This window comes from Diabrotica undecimpunctata, chromosome 1, assembly GCF_040954645.1.
Source record: "Diabrotica undecimpunctata isolate CICGRU chromosome 1, icDiaUnde3, whole genome shotgun sequence".
NCBI classification, from domain to species: Eukaryota; Metazoa; Arthropoda; class Insecta; order Coleoptera; family Chrysomelidae; genus Diabrotica; species Diabrotica undecimpunctata.
In genome coordinates, this window is record NC_092803.1 from 11,988,337 (window position 1) to 12,013,142 (window position 24,806).

The following is a 24,806-nucleotide window of genomic DNA, read 5'->3' on the forward strand; positions in this document are numbered from 1 at the left end:
TTTTTTAAAGAAGGATCAAAGATTTCTATCGATATTTCTTGTAGAATACCTTGTAAAGCAGGGAAACAGTTAATTTCTTGATTTTCTCTTCCATAAGAGCAACTTCTTCTGAAACCCAGTAATTTTATCTGCCAATTGCAGGATATAAGTATTGTTTCTCTGCAGAGACTTATTAAGATCATTAAATTTCTTAAATATGTCACAGAGAGCTAATTTTATTATAATCTCTGAATTAGTAAAGTTTTACGCATTATCATGTGATTCTGTATGTAGATACAGTAGATATGCTAGTACGTTGCGTTTGGACAGCCAACGAGAGTTGCAATAATAAATTAAAGAGGTGTCCTCGGCGCTCATTTCTTCAGAAAGTTTATGGAAAAGTCTTGATTTCACGGGTCGTGTTTTAGGGTAGTTCAGCACTTTAATAATGCTATCCATCACAACACTTAATTCAGGTGTAACGTTCTTTGCTGCTAAGGCTTCTCTATGTATGACAAAAAGTGTCCATTTTACACTTGAAGCCTTAGTTTTGATTTTCTATTCATTTGAATATAAGTATCCACTGTTGATAGCAAAAAATCCCCGCGCGAAATAAAACAAAACAAAAGCTTGGCTAAATGAGATAAAACGCACGACAGCAGGGAACACGGGGGAGGGGAGCCGACCGGATAATTTTCGAATTGAACAATTTTTGATAATTCAAGGGTCTATCTACTTTATGTTATATTTTTATTTGATTTATTTATTAATACATATATTTTATACTCACTTAAAGTCAAATAAATATATTTTCTGTATTAAAAGTCCGCGCTGACACACGACGCCACTGGGACAACGCAGCGACGTCCCAGGGCGTCGCGAAAATTTTATATGCATAGGACAAGTTTCCCCAAAGAAATATGCAATATTTTAGGATACTATGAACCATTCCAAAATAAACTGACCTAAGAATATCTCGACTCAGAGAAGTAGAGAATCTGTGCATGGCAAAAATCTGTGAGGCGAGCTTCTTACACAATCCTTCAATATTGTGCGACCAGTTCAACCTTGTATCCATAGTAATACCTAGTAACTTTATTGGTTCAGATGGTTTAACCCATCTATCGGAACTAAATACTATTGTCTGGGTTTTCTGGTCGTTTAACTTAAGTCTGTTACAGTTAAACCAGGATTTAGATTTTTCTAAACTGACTGTAATCAGTTTTACCTCTACATAATAAGCTTGTGTCATCTGCAAAAAGAACACAGTTGGTGTTTTCCAACTCACTTGGTAAATCATTTATATATATCAAGAATAACAGAGGTCCCAAAACTGATCCCGGTTGAAACTGGTAAAGGATTAGATTCTTGATTATTAAATGCAATAATCTGTGTTCTTAATGTAAGATATGATTTTAAAAGGTCGTGTATGGTACCCATTATTACATAGTACTCCAATTTTAACAATAGTGTTTTAATATCCACACAATCAAAAGCTTTTGTAAGGTCACGCATTAATCCATTAGTAGGTTCACCTGCATCAAGACCGTGAACAATATGTTCTATTACTTCGAATAAAGCTTTAGTTGTTAAGTATTATTTTCTAAAACCAAACTGAGAGCTAGATATAATTGATTTGTTATCCAAATAATTTTTTATACGATCTCTAATTAAGATTTCAAAAATTTTGCTTATTATTGGTACTATGATAATAGGTCTGTAATTGTCTGGAGCATTTTTATTTCCTTTTTTATGAAGTGGAATTACTTTTGATATTTTAAATACATCAGGCCTAGTTAATACAGCTGAGTAACCCTCGTTAATACATTTGTTAAATATTATTGTGAGCGGTTCAATAATTATATCTAGAGATGCCTTAATAATTTTACTGTTAAAACCATAGTAGTCAACACATAAGGAATTTTTTAATTTGTGTATGCATATTGGGTCCATAAAGAACGAACTAGACCTTCTAGGTAGCCTGATAAGGTAGTAGTTTATGTCATGCTCAGTGTTTCCTATTGATTTCGATATAATATCTGCTAAAGTTCATTCGTTTACCAAATTCCCATCAGTAAACATGAGCACGTGTTGATATTCGCCGTCTCATTCGTCAAGAGGCTATTAAATATAATTTATTACCTTAAGCGAGACAGATTCTCATGTTACAGATCCCAACTTGCCAGCATTTTAAATTCAAATTGTATCGTGTTGATTTTTAAGTTAATATATTGTGTTATATTTATGTTATAGTTATTGTTAAGTTATTGACTGGTCGTGTTATTTTTTAGAGTTTAGTTTAATTGTAATATAATGATTAAATTTCAAGAAATTCTTACACTAACAGTTTCAAAAGTAAATATTTTTAAAAATCATATGATACATAGGTCGTATATCAGTGCGACCCTGTTTGGCTTACACGTGGTTCTATTGACGATTGAGAATTTGTAAAATGAACAGGGTTTATATTCGTAAAGAATTGGTTAATCTCTTCTGGTGTTGTCAACACGGCTAAATACCTGGGTTTGACACTAAACGCTAAATTGAGCTGAAAAGTACCTGTTACTAAGAAACAAGAATAACTCAAAATGAAATACAAAAAATGTATCGGTTATTTCGTCGATATGGTTGAAAAAACACTTTCAAGATAGTTTGCAAATACTATTGCTATTTGTTCGTTGTTTTTCTCCTTGTTAACTTAACCTTAAACTCCTTGTTTATTTCTTATAGAAGACGTTTGTCTCTTATCGCTAATCTCAAGAAAATTCGTACTTTATGTTAGAAGCATTAGCTACAAGTGCTCCTGGCGCATTCTGTCAGCATCAGTTCTTACTTCTTCTGAAGAAAAAATAATGTCATAATGTCTCCCTCTCATTTATTCTGTTTACTGTTCATTAACACTTTTTTGATTTTATTTCAGGCATCATAATCAGACTTGTCCACATTGCCACAACGTATTTTGGGAATATTCGCGGCAATCACATACGAAACATCCGGAAGACATAGTTTTAGATCGCGAACTATTACTATTGACGACAATTTATTATTATTAATCACCTTATCACTACGCCATTTAATAGTTTTAGCAATTCTATAAATTTATTATAAAGTATAAACTGCATCTATCCTTGAAACTTCGCCTTCACTACTCTAACTAATGAAGTAATGAAATAATAACACTTCATAATTCTTTTTGAGTATTTTCGTTTTTTTGTTGGCGATTTAATACTTTTGTATCATGGTCAATTAAACAGCCTATTTCAGCAAGTCAAGCTTGATTATGCTTTGTTTTTCCAAAATCCACAAAAAATCTTTCTGTCCCAGATGTTTCGCCGAAAACCCAATCACTTACTTTTTTCAGACACATTAATCAAAACGGAAAAAAAGATTGTTCCTAACTAAATTCATTTATCTTTACAACTCGATTATGCTGACTAGACAGACGTATTTTATTGTAAATGGAGAGGAAAAGTCAAGAGAACTGAATATACACTCCCCGGTGAATTTCATAATATATTGATATTGGTAACGGGGCTATCAAAAAGGGGACGAAAAAAAGATGGAGTATCATCGGCAGGAAAAAGTTTTTTGACGGTTATTGGGTCTGAACTTATTATAAAAATCATAGAGTTCTTTTAAATCTTTATTTGAATTGGTAAATTAAGACAATATTTGCAAAAAAGACATCAAAAGTTCTGTAAAAAGTATGATTTTCCCTTACAGAACTAAAAAATAATTAGATTTAAGGTTTAAATTAAAAAAAATACGTAAAATAGTTTATTACTTGAACATTCATAATCTGCGACAAAACTATTTGTTCCTTTTCATAACCTACCTTTTCCATTTTTCTCAACCAGTGTCCACTCTCTTACTGTAGAAAATTAATTGTCTTTTCTACAATAATTTGTTTAATAAATAAATAATATTAATTAAATTATTTCAATTTTCCATCTCCCTAAATTAAAAACCTAGGATCAGCACGACATGCCTTCTTCATGCTGTTTCGTATCCCCGGCGACTGTCAGTTTTTCACATTCAAACCAAACTACCCATAACTTACTTCGGATTTGTCTTCTCAAATAGAAGCACGCAAGTCGAAACTCCCTTTTTAACTTCTCAAATAGAACCAAGTAAATAGTTCATCTCACGCTTCTCAAATAGACGCAGATTTCAAGCAAGTTCATTTTATTTTATTAAATAGGTAACTGAATTAAATTTAGTGTTAGTATGAATACCTAATAATATGTAAGTACCTGAAATTATTCTTTAATACAGAAGAATATCGACAGTTCTGTATCTGTAGAGTAGGGAGGGCGAGTTAAGTTTCACAGCACTTAGGCCACAATTGACCCACGCGTACTCTCGTATTAACGATAACTCTGGGCATTCACATAGGACATGCTCTACAGTTTCGTTTCTTCTCGTTCACACTTCCTACATAGAGGTGTGTCTGCTAGCCCCAGTGTATGGAGGTGTTTGCTTAGTTGACAATGACCAGTTAAAAAACCAACTGCCAAACGTAGGTTTTTCCTGGTCATTCCCAAGTACTTCTTAGATGTTGACTCTTCAAGGTTACTTAGTGTTACCCTGGCAAGTTTGCATCCTTTCCCTTCTTCCCATCTTTTTACGGTTTGCGCATGGGAGTGACATTTGACAATTTCCGCGATTGTTGTAGTTGACCAACCAAAAAGATCCCCAGGTCCTAAGAGTCTTAGGCCTGCCGCCTTCCTAGCTAATTGGTCAGCAATGCGGTTGCCTTTATTCCTATTGTGTCCTTTAACCCACCTCAGGATGATGGTATTACAATCCGAAGCTTGGGTTAGTGACTTGTGACACTCCATTACTAAATCTGATGTGACACGTGGTCTATTCAAGGTTAGTAGCGCTTGTCTGCTATCTGTGCAGATGATTATAGTTTTACCTGCTATACCTTTTTGGGTTCTCTCTTTTGCGGCTATGGAGATACCAGTCAGTTCTGTCTGAACTACGCTGGCATTTTTGACCATACCCCACTTTATTCTTAGGTTCAGTGATCTGGAGTATATCCCGCATCCTGAGCCTTCTTTCATTTTGGAGCCATCGGTGTATATGCAATAGGCATTTGCCACGTTTGTCTCCATATACTGTCCTGTTTCAATTTTGTAGGGTTTGTTAAAGACAAACTTTGGTTCAATTGAGTCGCAGCCTGCCTGTAGAAGTGGTAACGCATCCAACTCTTCTCGCCAGAAACGAGTTCTCAATTGTCCCATTCCTACATCAAGGTTTGCACCAGCTGAGCGCAGTCGCATCATTGTCACTAGCGTCACCTCTTTGACATATATATCTAGAGGCGTGATGCCAATGATCAACTCCATTGCAGCAGTTGGTGTTGTTTTAATGGCACCTGTTATATTTATGCAAGCCATCCGCTGAATATGGTTTAGTTTGTTAATCGCTGTTGCTTGTAGCACTTTTGGTACCCAAGCAATAGCTCCGTAAGTTAGCATTGACCTATGGCAGCAAAATCGACAGTTTTTGTGCCAATATTTCGTAAATGCCGGTCCGAAAAATTTACAGATTTGCCGGATATACAACTTAACTGTTTTGCTCTATAAATCGCGTTTATTTAGTTTAAACAGTTGTGTATTTTAAGAACAGTTTATTTGAACATTTATGTTTTTTTTATCATTCAAAAGGGTGATTTGTTGGCAATTCCGAGACTGCTATTTATTTATGTAAATAATAAAATAAAAATATTTCTACCGGAAATCTTATTTTAATCATTCTTTTTTTAATTTTACTATTTACTCCACTATTAATAATCCTCAATGTTGCCACCTATTGGTCGCTGGTCCTTCGAGAGTTGTATCTATTTTTTATCTACCAAATGTAGGAGGGTGAGAGTCTAGTTTTAAATTACCTAACCAGCTACCTCATCCTTTCCCTTACACTTACGTTTACGTGACCTACAATTACGAGTATTTATTCTCTCTAGGTGTATTTCCCTTTTAACTTTCGCTTTCATTATGGATAGTAGGTAATTTTATTTTTCTACTCTATAAAATACCCTAGATAACTCGCATTCCGGTATTTTACATGTGATAGATTTCTTTGTAAGTTAAAAAGATCTTCAGCAGCTTTCGGAAATCTTACATTTCAAAGGATTTTATCCGCCTCGTAGTGTTAATTTCAAGAGTTGATAATTACTATTTAAATGGGAATAAGCCACAATTAAAGGTTAAAGTACGTTTATTGACGTTTCAATTTCCACTTCGGAAATCGTTCTCAAAATACAAACATTAGTAATTTACTAATGTTTGTTAAGGGTTTAAAGGCGAAGTGATTTTTATATTTCAAAAACTGAATTCATAAATTGATATATATATATATATATATATATATATATATATATATATATATATATATATATATATATATATATATATATATATATATATATATATATATATATATTGAAATGATATTGGACGTAGGAGGAGGAAAAATAGTGTTTAAAAAATTAATTTATAAGTTATATACTAGAGAATTTTATAAAAATTATTTATATGAGGGTATTCTTAAGAAATTAGCATATAATAAGTGTACAAAGTTTTATTTTAATAATTATATTGTTGTAAATATATTTAAGTGAGCCATGTGATTAGGCAACCAGATATACCTACTTGAATAAGTGTCATAAGTTACAGAAATTAATAATTACGAATATAAGTGGGGTTATAATAATATGTTGTGTAGTTTATTAAATTAGAGTGTTTAAGTTACTGATTTAAGTTTATATTCTGATCTGAAAAGCCTAAATGTCAACAAAATTCTCGATAGAAAAGAAAGGAATTCTCTAGAATACAGAATTTAACCTTTGTTTACGGTAGAACGTTCTCGAAGATGGTTATGTCTATGGACATAATCGAACATATACTGTTTCGAGAACATTCATATGGAGGAAATGGAACAACTCTAATAGGATTTCTTGCCAGATGATTCTGGAACATGGAAAAAGATATAAATACCCGGTGATTTGGATTCGAGTTATCAGTGACAGTTACTATGGGGCCAGTCAGTTAGTAAGAAAGTTAGTTAGAAGACAGAGACATTTAGTTAGTGAAGTCAGTTGTTCAATACGTTCAAGATAGTCAGTCAGAAGGTCCAGATGTTCAATATAATAAGTTCAATGAAGATTAAGAAACAGTATAAAGATAATATTATTGAAGATTAAAAATTATGTTATGTAAAAATGGTAATTGGATAATGGAAGGAAGTATCAATTGAAAATTAAAATTATATAATATATTTGGTGATTGGATATTGGTATATTGAAAAGAAGAATATATATAAATGCTGTTAAGAAGAAAAATATTTTAAATTGGTGGAAGGTGATAACTGGAAAAAGTAATTTCACAAAAACAAGGATAACCGAGGCTGAGAACGAAGACATTGAGTGGTGATTAAAATCTTTATTTTGGAGAAGATTTTATTTAGGCATTCAGTGAAAGAAAAGTACAAAATTTTGTTAATATAATTTAGTTAGTATCATAAGAATTTCAATTTTAAAGATAGATTGTTTAAAATTTACATTATCTATATAATTTAATTAGTTTCATAAGAATTTTAAATTTAAAGATAGTTTATTTTAAATTTTACATTGGTTATGTTAGATATATATGTCTGTTTCATAATAGATATAATAAAGATAATTTCAAAAAGTGCTTACAAGCTAATTCTTTGAGAACCGCGATAAAAACCCTATATATATATATATATATATATATATATATATATATATATATATATACACTCATTGCTCATCATTCACAAATAATACATCATAACAATATATATATATATATATATATATATATATATATATATATATATATATATATATTGTTATGATGTGTTTTTTTTGTTTGAATGATGAGCAATGAGTATTTTTAATAATATAGGGTTTTTATCGCGGTTCTCAAAGAATTAGCTTGTAAGTACTTTTTTAAATTATCTTTATTATAACTATTATGAAACACACATATATATCTAACCTAGCCAATGTAAATTTAAAATAAACTATCTTTAAATTGATGTTCTTATAAAACTAATTAAATTCTATAGACAATGTTAAATTTAAACAAACTATCTTCAAAATTGAAATTGTTATAATACTAACTAAATTATATTAACAAAATTTTGTACCTTTCTTTCACTGAATGCCTAAATGAACTGTTTTCCACTATATATATTCTAATCACCACTGAAAGTCTTCGTACTTCGGTTATCCTTGTTTTTGTGAAATTTCTTTTTCCAATTATCAGCTTCTACCAATTTAAGATATATTTTTCTTCACCAGCATTTATACACCACCAACCAAACCAGCAAACAGCATTTATATTTATTCTTCTTTTCAATATACCAATATCCACTTATTATAAGTTGATTTATACTAATCTCCAACCATAATATAATTTAATTTCTTCCAATATACTTTTTTTTAATCTTCAATAATTATTTGTGTATAATTATAAATGTGCATTAAATTATATGCATAATTTTTAATCTTCATTTAACTCACAATATTAAACAATTGGACTATCTCCAACTAACTTTCATATTTCTTATAAAACTGCTTGACTGATTTACTAAAACTGTGAACAATTGACTTCACTAATTAATTGTGTCTATCTTCTACTAACTTTCATAATAAACTGCTTGACTTCTAACTAAAAACTGCCATCTTGAATCCAAATCACGGGTATTTATATCTTTTCAATCTTCCAGAACCATCTGGTAAGAAATCATGTTCCAATTTGTTCTATCACTTCTATATAGATGTTCTCGAAAAAAATATCTGTTCGATCCACCGCCATAATCATTATTTCGAGAATGTTCGACTGTAAACAATGGTCACACTCTGCACTCTGAAGAATTCGTTAATGTTCCATTGATAATTTTGTTGACATTTAGGCTTTTCAGATCAGAATAAACATTTAAATCATCAAATATATATAAATTAAACACCTCAAACCAACATTATTATTATAACCCCACTTATATTCGTATTATGATTAATTTCTATCTGTCAATCCACTGTATAGTTGGTTGCCTAAGCACATGGCTCACTTAAATCTATTTACAACATTAAAATTACTAAAATACAACTTTTTACAATTATTATATGCTAATTTATTAAAAATGCCCTCACATAAATATATTTTTATTAAATTCTCTAGTATATAACTTATTTAAAATAATCAAATACTTTTTTATATCTAATATTATGTAGTATATAACTTATAAATTATTTTCTATAAACCCCAATCGTCACAATATATATATATATATATATATATATATATATATATATATATATATATATATATATTTATATTCAGGGATTCTACAGTATTCACTACCTTCCCTCGCTCAACCGTTTCCATCTCTCTCTGTTGTCCCATTCTCCATCGTTTAGGCCTCTCTTACTCATGACGTCGTCTACTTCGTTCCTCCAGGATTTTCGGGGTCGTCCTCTTTTCCTCCTTCCTATGGGGCTCTATTCGGTTATTCTCTTTATCCATCTGCTGTGGCTAGTTCTTCTTACATGTCCATACCACTTTAGTCTTTTTTGTTCTATATATGTTAGTATGTCTGTTTCTATTGATGTTCTTTGCTTTATTTCGTCATTGCTTCTTCTATCCATTCTTGTTACTCTGCAGCATCTTCTCAGGCATTCCATCTCTGTTGCTACTATCTTACTTTATAAAATTTATAAACTATAAAATTTATAAAAGTCGCAATATCTCTGGTTATAATCAACAAAAATTTATGGTTTTTTAATTTTGGTACCACGTGGCATAAATCATAAGAATGCATTTAGTTAATTTGTGAATTTTTTATTTAACCAAGTAATTTGTTTGAACAATTTAAAATAAATATTTATTTTGCAAAATTTTACTTTTTTCTTATTATTATTAGAAGAAAATACTATTATTCTACAGTCCTCTAATTAATCATAGCAAGATTATATTTTAGTAATAAAACTATAATAATACATCCCGTTTATTGTTTTTTTATTTATTTTGTTTACAACTGTTTGATGTTGCCGGAATTGTGAAATTAGAACAATTAATTTTATGTCATGCTGAATCATCTTGTATTCTATTTGTTGCCTCTTAATATAAACACTAAAGATATAACCACTGAAAATAGAAAAAATACCCGAACAGAAAAATATATTTTTATAAAAGAAGTTGCCGCATATCTTGAACTAATAATGTGTTAAGTAACCCGAGGCCGACAAAAAAACAAGAACAGAATCCCATAAAATGCAGCTGTATGAGTATTTATAGAAATTGTATTATTTTTATATGGTTACTAAGATTGTGTGCGGCCTGTGCGCATGAAGAAATATTGTAATGAATAAATTACAATTATAGATATAGAATACCATAAATATTCACATAAATTAGCTTAAGATTTACTTAATATATTATTTTGTATATTGTGGATTCAAGAACTCTTAAAAAGTGTCACTTTTTGCTTATGATGGACACACTATTTTTCTACAATAATAAAATATATGTAGTTGTGATTGGTATTTTCTAGAAAATATTTCATTTAATAACATCTGTTCATCTACACTCAATACTATATTCTTGCTGGGAAAAACCAAATTGTCCTTCTTATTTCCTACTTCGTTAATGGTCTTTAATGACTGTTCCATCTTCGGACGCTTCCTCATTGTATGTTCAGGTTATCATCATCACCATTATCATCATGTAGCGCTTCAACCCTGGGTGGGTATTGGCTGACTACAATTTTTTCCAAAAAACTCGGCCTTCCAGCAATATGTTCCAGCAATGCTTCTTCATTGCATTCTGGGACGTCCAATTGATATTTTTTTTCTGCAGGAAACTCTTCCGAAACCAATTTTACAAGTTTTTTATTACTAAGTCTATGTACCTGTCTTGCCCATCTTACATAGTATCTGATATTTAATCTTTTCGAGAATATGATCATCAATATAAATTTGTTTTCTTTCTATGTTTGTTCTCGTTTTATTTTGGTTGGTGATACATCGTAATGAGGTACAAAAGTATTTTTCTTTCAGAATATTTGAGTTTTTCTTTACTAACTTTGGTCATCCTCCTTGTTTCGCACGCAGAGGTTTCAGTTCAAAGATGTCTATAGGCTTGGCATCTTTATCGCGTTTGAAGAGCGCTTGAACACTTTCAATATATTGGTTGGTCTGTTGTACAATTATAGGCAATATTTCGTCATCCATAATGCAACTCCAGCATTCCAAAGGAGTTCTTGCCATTCTTGAAGCACTTATTACACCTGGTAAATTGCGAATAAGATTATGTTGTTTTGAACGACCTCTTTGTGATTTTTATTCCATTTCGTTTTTTCTAAGAGCTTCTTTCCTTTATTTTTCTCTCTTCCAAAAAAAGTTGTGTTAGATGATCTGCGTCAGATCCATCGTAATCATCATTGTCACTAACTTTTGTAGAATAGTGAGAGGTAGGAAGCTACTGGTGACGAAAATTTTTGACTGTCTAGGAGACACACATACTGGCACAAAACATTTGTGTTGTATCAATTTGAACAGCCGCGCCCAACGGAAGGTTAAATGCAAACAAAAAAGTAATACAAAAGTACAACATTTATTATAAAAAAATATTATTTGAATCAACATCGACCATGGTATAAACGTAAGTGGCCTAAATGGAAACAGAATAACATACTAGAATTTTAACTTGCTAACTAAAACATTTAAAGTAATGTAATTTTAAATACATACTAAAAAAGAACTCACAAAATAACTTAGTGAGAATACTGTTGTCGATCAGCTGCATCTACCAGTGTACGTATGTCCACGTCTACCTCGGTTGTTGCTAATATCAAAAAATGCAACCAGGAAGAATCTGTAAGTCGACTTTTGTAGTGATTTTTAATTAATTTCGTGAAAGTAAAAATACTTTCACACATATACGTGCTCCCAAACATTATATTCATCTTTAGTCCAAACTTTCTTAAATTTGAGTAACTTTCGTTTTAAATGCAGTTCCTTTTCTTGCCTGGTCTGTAGAAACGCATCAGCTTGAAGATCACATAGTGTAAGCTGTAGGTGTGATTCTTGTTCGTCGATTATAGCACCCATTTTATTTATACTACTTTTCAGTGTCTCAGTTTCCTTGAATCGGCAGTTAAATTCTTCAATAACCTCTTGAATGCATGGACTGAAATCTGAAAACTCTATAGTTTCCTGGTCGTTATCGGCTGCTAACACTTGGCAGCTTGGGAAATGCGTCAATTCATTTTTATTCAGCGAAATCTTGAATATCTTTAAGTTGTTCTGAAATCCATTAAAAAATCCAATCATGCCTGACACTAAATGATTTCTTCCTAAGAATAAAAATATGCGGCATACGATACATCATTTATAAGCTATTGCTTACACAATTTTCTTCTATATATTTTACATTAGCTTATATTGAAAGAATAACTTTTTTTGAAGGAACATACCATCTGCATCCTGATTAATTTCTTTCTATTTATTGCAATTTATAAATCTTCTGGCATACTTGTTAAGCAGCTGTACGAAAACTTTCTATCTGTTCCTACGGTACGTTTAGATACATTTTTCCAAAGGAAATAAATTGTCCGTTCTTTAAAGCAACCGTAAACTTTTATCGTTCTATTTATTTTATAACTTTTGTCTCTCGACGACGTAATAATGCCAAATAATAAAACATTTTATTCGATAAGGGTTGAAAAGTTATAAAAACCTATCGTATTCAGTTGACACGTCACTGAAGTGGAAAGTGTCTATAAAACAAATATCGCGATATTTTGTATGGAAGGGGTTTTGCAAAATTTATACATTGCGTGATGATATGTGTGCCTATTTTCGTACACTTTCTCAACAACAATTGACATAAAAATTTTATTCTCTTTTAGAAAACACGAATTTTTGGTTAACCTGACAGTATATAGAAACCTATATATGACGTACTTGACACTCGTAATAACGGAAATCGAATACATTTAAGCAAAAACGTAAGATTAAATATAATTTAAAATAATTCTACGTTTAAAATAAGACACGGTGCTCCTTAATACTCTCTCTATTAATCAAATTTATCTCCAAATTGTGATGGACAATATCACTGTTTTATTTAAAAAAATTTAATTGGTATATTTCCAGCTGTCCATTAATAATTAACACTACTCAAAGCCTCCAACTAAATAAGTAGATGATAATTAGTACTAGAATACCTGAAAATTTACTATTCTAGTATCACTAATGCTTAAACGGTAAAGACAAAAAAGGTATGTGTTAAAATAACCGTTGACCTACCCAAAACAGACGCCTATGATCTGTACTAGAAATTACCAATTTATGAAATCGATTCAATTCTGGAGGATAAATAATCGTACCAATTTTCGTTTTTTTAAATAGAAGCGTTCTGGAGATATTTAAAAAAAACTCTAGCTCTCTTAGGAAGCAGTTTTGGTCTAGTTTCTTAGACGAATCTTCGGTCTTAGTTAACAAAGTTTAACAAAAACGTAACTCTATAAATAACTGCTTAATTCATATACATACATAGTAAAATAATCATAATAAATATAATGCCAATAATAAACAATTAATATTTTATATGTAAAATAAATTCCATCTTAATTTTTTTTTCCAGGTTGTCGCATTCAACCCCCTCGTCACCCAGACTTTTGCCGCGTAGAAATCGCGATGCGAATTCGGTGTTGCCGCCTTCTCTCGCCGCTTTCGACGTAGTGGACGCTGGCGGCCACGGTAGTTCTAGTGGTAACGGTAGTGTCAACTGGCAGGAGCGATGTCTGGAGCTGCAACTGGAACTCCACAGGAGCAGAACGCAGGCGACCAGGACGAGAGATATGCTACGAGAAAAGGTAAATTTTCCAAGTTTTTAGCGTTCACACGGTATTTATCTTGAAAGTTTGTATTTTTATTCTGGTTAAAATCATTTTTTCGTATATAAAGAGAAAATTTTGCCGGCAATATTTTCGACTGGTATGAAAGTTTGTTGCCTGGCAATTTTTGCGAACTAAATTTTGACAGTTAAATCACGAGATTTCAGTCGAGTGATTTTGTCAAAATTTCATAAGCGAAAATTGTCAAAAGGCAACAAACTTGAATAAAACCAGAAGAAAATTTTGCGGGAAATAATTTTCTCTCGAATGAGATTCGACAAGACTATTTCACGAGACATTTAACAATATTATATGTATAATTATTATAAGCTATATTAGTTTGCCCATTCTTTTCTACCAAAGCATGATTTTGTGTATTATTGACCTGTAGCATTTGGAAACTAGAAGGTCCAGCTTCATTTGTTATTCTGAGATTTTCGATAAACTTCTGGTAATGACTGAAATCCAGCTGCAGATATGGTTTTAGAGAGCTTGCATTTGAGTGACCCGTTAATTTAATTAACTCCTGTTCAGAAACACCTTGCTTGCACAAGGCTGACACAGCTGAAGATCAATCAGAATAGTTTGTTATTTTATGTTTTATTGTGTCTATTCCACTTTTTTCTCAGCTGACATTTTTGTCCAATTAGATATGGTGTTGATTCCAAGTGGACAGGTTTTCAACCAAAATCCATCCCTCTATTTGGGGTGAACGGTAAGAAAGAGTCTGTCTGATAAAATCTTTGACCTCCTTTTTTCCATTAATCTCAAAAATAATCTAACTGGGCATACATTTTTGTTTGATGTATTTCTTACCAGTCATTTGCTGCTTGCCAAACTTTTCGAACCGCCTTAATTTGTTTTGGAAAAAATGCTGTTGTTTTCAATTCGGCGAGTAAATTTTCCCATAACATCAAGTTTATTCTGGAAAAAATAATTCTTGCAGTTTACGGCCTCATTGCCTTTCCAAGCAAGTTCAAATGAGCAAAGGTGAAAAAACTTTTTTGTGCTCCATCTGGGATTTCCTCGTCGTAGCTTTGGATGATTTTTAATAGTTCTTCAGTGGATAATGCTTTTAAAAGGGTCGATTTTTATGCCGTACTCCGTAAAATATTTTTCTTGTACCATTTTTGATGTAGTATTCCACATTGACTTTACAGACGACTCTTTATAGTCTTTGCCATTGCCTTTTTTCATGTTAAAGGCATAATCCTTGAGAATTTTTGCTAGTTATGGTAGTACATCTTTCAAGCGCTAAATTTCTCACCCGTAGAAACTCCGAAAATTGGAACATTTTATGGGTTTAATGGGACATTTTCTGAAACAAATTTTTTTATTTCTTCACCTGACCGGTATCCAAATCTTGATTTTTCGTCTGGATTTATTATATCTGTCCAAAATTGATTACGCCTCAATCACGTTTGTCAAACCATAGATAAAATTACGCCTAGATTGGTAATAGGGATAGCCAAGGTCAAATCACGTTCGGATTTCGCTCCCATTCGTTTGGTGGCGCTGCTAGTCTCGTTCTTGCGCGGAGGGAGTGTGCTGTGGTCAATTCAAAGTTGAGTTTAGATAAATACGGCGCCATATTTGTATTTGTTTTATTTTTTATAATTTATTTTATAATTTAAATTTTTTTATATAAGTAGTGCAAAAAGGTACAATTTTAGACGATTTTTTATTATGGCATCGAACACATTATATAGAATACCAATGGAAAAACGAAGAAATGAACAAAGAAGATGTTGTGTTCCAGATTGCATGGATACTACTAGCAAGCATTAGTTTGATAAATGGGTGAGTGCTGTTAAGAGCCCTAAATTGTAAATTTATGCAACTAAAATTGTAGTAAAATGCCTTTTGCAGAATTAGGCTTTTATTCATATAAAACTTGACATAAGAATGACAAAACAATTTAAATACTGACCAGTTGTTCTCACAACATTAAGAAAACTAAATTATACTACACTTGGCTTGTATTATTAATATTTCTTGTAACACATATAACATTTCTTGTAACATTTTTATAAATAAAGGTTTTATTCTATATTTTATTCTATAATTTTTTTGTATTTTTATTTCTTTCACTTTGACATTTTAATGTAATGGAAAATAAATAGTCTCAACATAACAAGAAAACCCAAAAAGTATACGAAAAATATTTATTATCATATATGATACGGATTTTTCTTGTTATTTTAGGATTATATCGATTTTTCTTTACTTTAAAATGAGTTCACAATCCTAGGCAATATTACTAAACTTTTGAATTTAGCGCCATGTGTATGTAGTTACTCTCCCGGTCACTAGGTGATGTGCCAATCATTGTTTTATTCGTTAACACGGAAGTTTCAATGCTAGGTGTCAAACTGACAACAATAGAATTACCAGACACCTTCGTGACGGATGTCATAATTTTGTCGCTGAGAAATCACGGACAGGAAGGAAACGTGGCGTTGCTATGACGTTTTATCAGTTAAAAATAGTCTAAAAAATTATTTTATTTGACAATTAAGCAAAATACCATATTTTCAATGAGGTTTAAAGTAAAATATATAATTATCGGATAATATATATTTGTACTTTTAAATAGTCTGTTTACAAATAATAGTGAATGAATAATATATATTTATACAATAAGTGTGAAAATGAACTATCCAGCAAGTTCTCAGACCAATTTTCACAACACGTCGGAAGCAATAAACATTTTTTGCACGAGTTGCGTACAATATGCTTTATACGTTCATGCAAAAACCAAAAGATGTTTGATTGAGGTAGCACTAAGTATAGGGAGAAAAACATAATTTAATAGCAAAATATATTAAAATATATTAGAAATAATCTAACTCAAACCATTGGTACTCGTATTAAATGTAAATGAACAATTTGTGTCATTTTCAATTTTAATATTTCTAAGTTAATTATTTTTCATTTTACATCTTGATTTTTGACTTCTATAAATGTATTAGCACTTTATATTTATACACTGTCATATTCTTTAGACTGAAATATTTGTTTTGCAATGTTAAGTTTGCAAGTGGTTCTTCAACGCATCGCTCTCTTAGTGTCGACGATGTCTTTCCGTTCTCTCATTTGAGTAGTAGTATCTTCTCTTCGTACTATATATTCAGAACTATTTCATTTTAATATGGTATTTTAACTATAATAAATGCGGCCTCCTCCTCCTAAGTTTCTTCTCTGTTGAGGTTGGCGATCAATATGGCAAATTTCTCTCTATTCTGGGCTTGATGAATTAATTCATTTCCTTTTGTGTGGGTCCAATCTCTGATGTTACGTAGCATGTTTCGTAGTGTTCTCAATCTTATTGAGACTGATAGCTTGGGGTTACAGAGCATTTTACGCATATTCATGAAACCAGATCTTGCTATTTCAATGCGTCTTCTAATTTCTTTTGAGTGGTCTAGTTGACTATTTAGTTCTCTGCCCAGGTATATGAAGCTTTGGGAACTCTGAAGGGTGATACCATTTATTTGTATGTTAGGTGTAACTTGTTCATGGGGGTTTTTATGCAATAAAAGTTGGTCTTCTGTTTCTGCTAATACTACGGTGTCATCGGCATATCTTATATTGTTAATGATGATTCCATTGGCTCTTGCACCTTCAGGGCGATCTTCAAGAGAAGCTCTAATTATATATTCGGCGTATACATTAAATAATAGGAGGACAAATTGCATCCTTGACGCACTCCTCGTTCTATGTTGATGTACTTGGTGTTTCCGTTCTCTGTTCGAACGCATCCTGTGTGGTTCCAGTATGTATTACTTATGATAGCTATGTCGTGTCCATCCAACCCTACTTCTTTTAGCACCTCGATCAATTTTCCGTGTTTGATGCGGTCAAAGGCCTATCTATAATCGACAAAGCACACATACAGCCGTTTTTGAACCTCAAGATACCTTTCTTCATATGCAGATCTTCTACCTCTTTACATTTTTCTTTCATCCACTCTTCCTTAGCTACATTTATCTTTTTCTCAATTTCCCTGTTGAGTTCTTTGTATCTTGTTAGATTTTTGTTTTTTACCATCCGTCTCCTCTCCATAATTTGTAATATTTTGTTTGTCATCCATGGTTTTCTATATTTACGGTTTTCTTTCTGTATACTTTGGTCTGCTGCCTCCAAGACAGTATTTTTAATTTTCCCCCACATGTCTTCAATGTTTTCTTTTATTGTCTTCGCCTTAGTGGGAGCTATTGTCTTAGACTCTAACTGCGTGTCTACCATGTTTTCATACTTCTGTTTCTGTCCTTGGTTAGCACTACTCCATGCTATTCTCTGACTGGGTTTAGCCTTGTATCTCTTTTAAGTTTTAATCGAATGGTTGCGACTACAGGATTGTGGTCTGAATTTATGTCACAGCTTGGGTACGTTTTTACATTTAGTATACCATTACGGAACCTTTTGTTAATTGTAATGTAGTCGATTTGGTTCCTCACAATATTTCCTTCGCAATCTTGAGGAGACCTCCACGTATATAGACGTCTTTTAGGTAAATGCGGCACTCACGAAGATATATAACGCCATTGATGATGATGATTTTAACTAACGTATTCACGCCAACTACTTGCACAGTACATTTTTATTTCGCTGTCAAAAATATTTCAATAATTCACTGACTAGATACTGGTGGCTCGGTAGAATCAGCAAAGTACTTTTCCAAAAATTATTTGTACAACTTAACTACGTTAAGCTCTGTTGGGAGATATTTTCGATTTGGAGCGTTACTTCTACCTTATTGACTTTATTCTGCTGGAATTGACGATATATAATCAATAATCTTTTCTTTATTATCAGCCTCCCGTCTTTGTCTTTTATCGCCCCGTTTATATTTAATACTTTCGTCATCACAACCAACTTTCTCGGACAGAATCTGCATACGTCGACCACTGACACCAAAAGTATCAGAAAACGTCTTTTTGCAATCCTGAAAAAATGTAAATTACCTTCTGCTTACAAAACACAATTTATTAACTAAAGCTTTAAAAGAAAGATACTGCAGGATTCCGAAAAGGTTACAGTACAGCGGATCATCTTCTTACAGTCATAACTCTAATAGAGAAAACCAATGAATATCACTTGAACTTATATATTGGCTTCGTTGATTATGAAAAGGCATTCGACTACATAGAACTTTGGGCAATAGAGAGAGCTATGAACAACTGCAGGATAGACTCCCGATACAGAATGCTTATACACAATATTTACAAGAAAGCTGCAATGAAAATTGTAGCGGTGTAATTTGACGGTCTCATGACCGTCAAAACTAAAAAGTTGGAATATCTAGGATGTAATGAGAAATCAAGGACGTTACGGCCTTCTCCAGCTGATTCTCCAAGGGAAAGTAAATGGTAAGAGAGGACCTGGAAGGAGACGCATTTCCTGGCTTCAAAATTTACGAAAGTGGTATAACACGACTACCACTGAACTGTTTCGCGCTGCAATAAATAAAGTAAAGATAGCCGTGATGATCGCCAACATCCGGAACGGATAGGCACTTTAAGAAGAAGAAGAAGACAATGAAAATACAAATTGATGCGAAAACCAAAGTTATACCAATCAACAGAGGAGTTCGCCAGGGAGATGTTATCTCACCAAAGCTATTCACACTTGGACTTGAAGACGTGTTCAAAGACATTAACTGGGCAGATAAGGGAGTAAATGTTAATGGAAGAAAACTGAGTCATTTAAGATAGCTGTTAACGCTCAGGTTTTGAAAGAACTTTACTAAAATATCCGAGGACTCGTTCCTGTCCTCCTTGAATCTGAGACAGCACTCCTCCAATTCCCACATTATTTGCATCTGTATCTAAGATGAACTCTCCTTCTGGCAGTGGATACCCTAAAATTGGTGCTGTTATTAAATGCTTTTTCAAGGTCTCAAAGGCATTTTGGCAGTCTGTATCCCAGCGGTAATCTCTTGCTTCCTCCGTAAGTTGCGTTAATGGCTTAGCGATATCTGCAAACTTCTTAATAAACCTTCGGTAGTAAGTACATAGTCCAAGAAAACTTCTCACTTGGTGTTTGTCAGTTGGTTTTGGCCATTCCTTAATGGAATCGATTTTTCCCTTATCCACGGCCACTCCTTCTTTACTGACTATATGACCCAGATAATTGACTTTACCTTGAAATAGCTGGCACTTCTTGGGGTTTAGCATCAATTGGGCAGCTTTAAGTCGATTAAAAACGTTTTCTAAATTCCTCAAATGATCTTCGAATGTCTCCCCCAAGACGATTATGTCATCTAAATAAACCAGGCATGTTTTCCAAGATAACCCTCTCAACACATTATTCATAAGCCTCTCAAATGTCGCAGGAGCATTACAGAGTCCAAATGGCATAACGTTGAATTGCCACAATCCAGATCCTGTGGTGAAGGCTGTCTTTTCTTTATCTACTGGGTCCATTTCTACCTGCCAGTTCCAGACTTCAAATCCAAAGTAGAAAACAATTTACTTCCAGCCAATGTGTCCAATGTGTCATCGATCCGAGGCAGAGGATAACTATCTTTCTTGGTAACGTTGTTCAGCAAACGCTAATCCACACAGAACCTCGTCGTTCCGTCTTTCTTCTTAACCAGGACCACCGGAGAGACCCATGGGCTCGTAGAAGGTTCTATCACCCCGTCTTTCTTCATTTCCTGAACAATTGTTTCAGCTTCCTCTCTTTTCGCCTGTGGTAATCGTTGAGCTGTTTGACGAATTGGCTTAGCATTACCAGTATCAATTTTATGCTTAACAACGGTAGTTCTTCCCGTCTTTCCTCCTTTCGGTAAGAAAATATCACGATACTGCCGAAGAAATTCCCTTAATTTTCTTTTCTCAATCTGATTCAGAGACTGTCCAGCAACCATTTGGTCGAATTTGTCGTTGGAATTATCAGATGTTGTCGCCTGACGGATTATGGATGTCACAGGTACACAAGTTCCTACTTTTGTCTCTTTCTTTATGGTCACTGGGTAGTCGTTGACATTGATAAGTCTCACAGGAATTTTCTTGGCCGAAGTCACCAATTCCTTTCCAATTATGATTCCACGGCCAACCTCATCGTCGTGGTTCCAAGGCTCCATCATAACAGGTCTCCCTTCGTCCACAATTCCCTGTAGCCGCGCTACTATGATCGTTTCGCTTCTCGCAGGCACGACTGTATCTTCTGTAATGGCTGCTTGCACAGTGTTGTCATTATGTGGATGGAGAAATACCTCCTCGTTGCCAACTTTGATTACCTTATTCTTAAAATCCAATTGGAATCCATGCATATTCATTACGTCCATTCCTAATATAACATCCTCTTCGATGTCAGCAACTATAACAGTATGGACAAACTTTTCTGCTCCAATTCCCAATTGTACCTGGATTTCTCCATGAATGTTGGCATTTTCACCTGTAGCTGTCCGAAGTCGCAACCTCGTTGGTAACAGTTTCTTACGGCTGTTTATAACTGTCGGGCGTATAATGGTTCTGGTCGCTCCGGTATCTACCAACAACGTATGCTTTTTACCATTTATTTCTCCATCTACATATACACTATCTTCACGACATTTCAAAGAAGCTATTAGTATGAGAGGGTCTTTGGAAAAGTTCTGGGTCGAAGCTGCCCCCCTAAGGCCGACCCGTTCTAGTTTTCCTGATGGTGAGTTTCTTGATTTGCGTCGTACCTAGGGTGCTTACAGGAGCTTCGTACGTGTCCTATTTCGCCACAATTCCAGCATCTGATGGTCTTCGTTTTCTTATAAGCTATTAAGCTGAACATTGTAATATTTGCTACAAGTTTCGAAGAACTACAGACCATGATGACGCAACTATTTCAAGCTTCGGAAATAGTAGGTCTTAAGATGAACTTGGAAAAAACAAAAATAATGACAAATACACCGAACATTCCAGAAATAACATTGAACGATATAAATTTAGAAACAGTAAGCGAATACATCTACCTGGGACAGATAATGAAAATTAACAAAGAAAATCAAACTGCCGAAATTACCAGAAGAATAAAATTAGCGTGGGCAGGATTTGGAAAACTGAGTTGGATCTTAAAAAGCACTAAAATAGAACAGTATTTGAAAACCAGAATATACGATCAATGTATCCTCCCTATACTCACGTATGGTTCACAGACGTGGACACTCACTAAGTCCAATATGGATAAAATAGTGAAAGCACAAAGAGCGATGAAAAGATCAATGCTCGAGGTGAGACTTATAGACAAAAAAACAAACAAATGGATTAGAAGCAAAACGAAAGTAAAAGACGCAGAACATGCTGCCAAATTAAAACGGAGCTTCGCAGGACACAATGCCCGACTGAAAGATAAGAGATGGAACCACGAAATACAACAGTGGAGGCCATGGTTAGGAAAGAGAAGCAGAGGAAGACCACAAATGAGATGGGCTGATGATATTAAGAAGATCGGAGGACACAACTGGAAGCAAGTGACGCAAAATAGAAGACAATGGATAGATTTGGGGGAGACCTATGTCCAAAGTTGGATTACTGAAGGCAGAAGAAGAAGAAACAAATTGCCTGTCAAATTCTTCGATTATTCTATCGACTAATAAAAGGGCGGGATTTATACGAGGAACCTGCTATATCACCCGAAATTAATTATCCGTAAAAGACTCACAAACACTAACAGGTTACTGTACATTTGTTCGCTTCTCTTATCCGACTACAAAACATGGACTTGCATAAGACCAATGCAGTAGTCCTAAGAAAAATAAATGGTTCTCAGTTTCTGGTAAATACATTAAAGCATGGAAAACAGCCTATCTCGGGCATAGAGTGCGCCACGAAGATTATGAACAGATTACTTGAAGAAAACATTGACGGAAAACGAAGCATGAATCGGAATCCAAAAAAGCAGCTAAAAATATAAGAGACAACCTGTTACAAATAGCCCAAAACACAGATGAATTTGCCACCATGATTGACAGCCTCAATAAAAAAATAGCAAATAAGCAAAATGGGAGAAGGCATACTTTTTGATAAAGAACGTTAAGAAAATGAAAAGTATATTTAGGATCTTCTTTGATGTCTATGATATGCCTCTGCGATTCCAAATATTGCAGTGACATAATAACAAGTAGTTTTAAAATGAAGTAAAGTATAAAAATTATTTACTTTTTTTTTTTAGTTTTTTTTATTACTGTTTTCGTCGAATACTTTGAATCCGAAGCATTTTTTAGAAATTTATAAATTACTTTACAATGTAACTGCAGTTACAATGGTTTTATAGGTTTGGCAAGAATTTCCCTATTTGTTTACTCTCTCATTTAGACTGCCTCGACAGTGATAGCTCAAACAGTCGTAATAAATTCAAAAGTTTCCTGTATATGTGTGGGCCCGGCTCATGCCGAAAACCACTTCCACGGGAACGAGATCTGGGACACTTTGCAAGGCATTCAAAATTGTCATTTCAGCAAGTCAAATACGACCGGAACTGTTAATTGAATAAGGGGACCAGCGAAATATTAAATGTTTGCCAAGAGGCAAAAAGAGGGAGGGATTAATAAAATGGTATATATTTGAGTTTAATTTGGGACCGGGTCCCCAGTCGAGTCGAACAAGGTGGTCTTTTATTATATTATGGAGATTTGATGCTGAGAAGTTGATTCTAATGATACTTTTGGAGGAAACTGATATTCTCTTCATTTGAGCAATTCAGTCGGTTAAATAAGAGACGATTTGTCGTTTCCTAAACTCATTTCCATAAAATCTATCAAATTTTAGAAAAAATGTTACTAAACGAATATTTACAAAAAGAAAAATAATGGTTCTAATTTTTAAACTTTTCTTTAACGTGTTATTGATGCTATGCACTTATCTTTAATACCTCTATCTATCTATCTATCTATCTATCTATCTATCTAATAATAATATTTATCTTTAATACCTCGCATTTTTAACAGGTGGAAACCCTAATTTTTTTATTTATCTTTTAATTTTTCATATATTTTTTATACAAGCATTTTTTCTCATGCAACCTTATATTATCATATTATGGATTACTGGAATGGAGCATGAAATGAACTATTCCAATAAATACGCGTAAGTATTCTGTCGTTCAATGTGTATATAATAATTTATTTATAACATATTTTGACGTGACAACGTCTTAAATTAGGTTGTGGCTATGTTGGCCGGACCGGCGAATGCCTTGCGTCTCTCTCCCACTCAGACATGATCGGTCCGCTGCGCGCGCAGCACTAGATAATTAGGCGCGTTGGAAATTAGTTAAGTTTAAGTTTACATGTACAATGTTTTAGTAAACAAAATATATTTCTATAGTTAAAATTTGTGCAATTCTTATTTTCATTCAATTCCTTGTTCCTATTGTGCAATTTAATAATATTTATATCAATAAATATTCTACCGAGAAAAAGACGTTGTCACGTAAAATCTTCGCCCGTAAAACCGACTTTACAGGCAACCGATTTTTTTTTGGATGGAGTTCCTCCCTCTTAAATCGGTACAGGAAGTTAATGATCTTGGTGTTACGGTCAACCAAACTTTAAGTCGGTCTAGTCAAACAGCAAAAGTAGTCAGTAAAGCGAACTCATACTTTATATAAAAAAATGTCAAACCTCACCTAGTATTTGCAGTGTCAGTTTGGTCACTCCATTTGCAAAGAGACATTGATTAATTAGAAGGAGTACAACGCAGCTACTAAGCTACCCTTTAATTATGGAAGATTAACTTTATATCTACTTATAGAATTCTTAGAGGGAGTTTTTGGGGAACATTAATTTTTTTTAATGTCAATGAAGATGCTAGACTAAGAGGTCATAACTATAAATTGAAAAATATGTCTTTTAAAACTACTGTAAGTCAAAACTTTTTGGTTAACCGAGTTTTTGATAAATGGAATCA

At 33.2% G+C, this 24,806-nt stretch overlaps 1 protein-coding gene across 1 annotated transcript in view; it reads left to right on the top strand.

Moving 5' to 3' along the window:
- Positions 1–24,806, top strand: part of LOC140441466 (uncharacterized) — a 232,316-nt gene that overhangs the window by 184,105 nt on the left and 23,405 nt on the right. Inside the window, exon 4 of the mRNA XM_072532609.1 lies at positions 13,665–13,896. Within this exon, the coding sequence (XP_072388710.1) occupies positions 13,665–13,896 (232 nt within the window). The remainder of the gene's footprint in view (positions 1–13,664; positions 13,897–24,806) is intronic.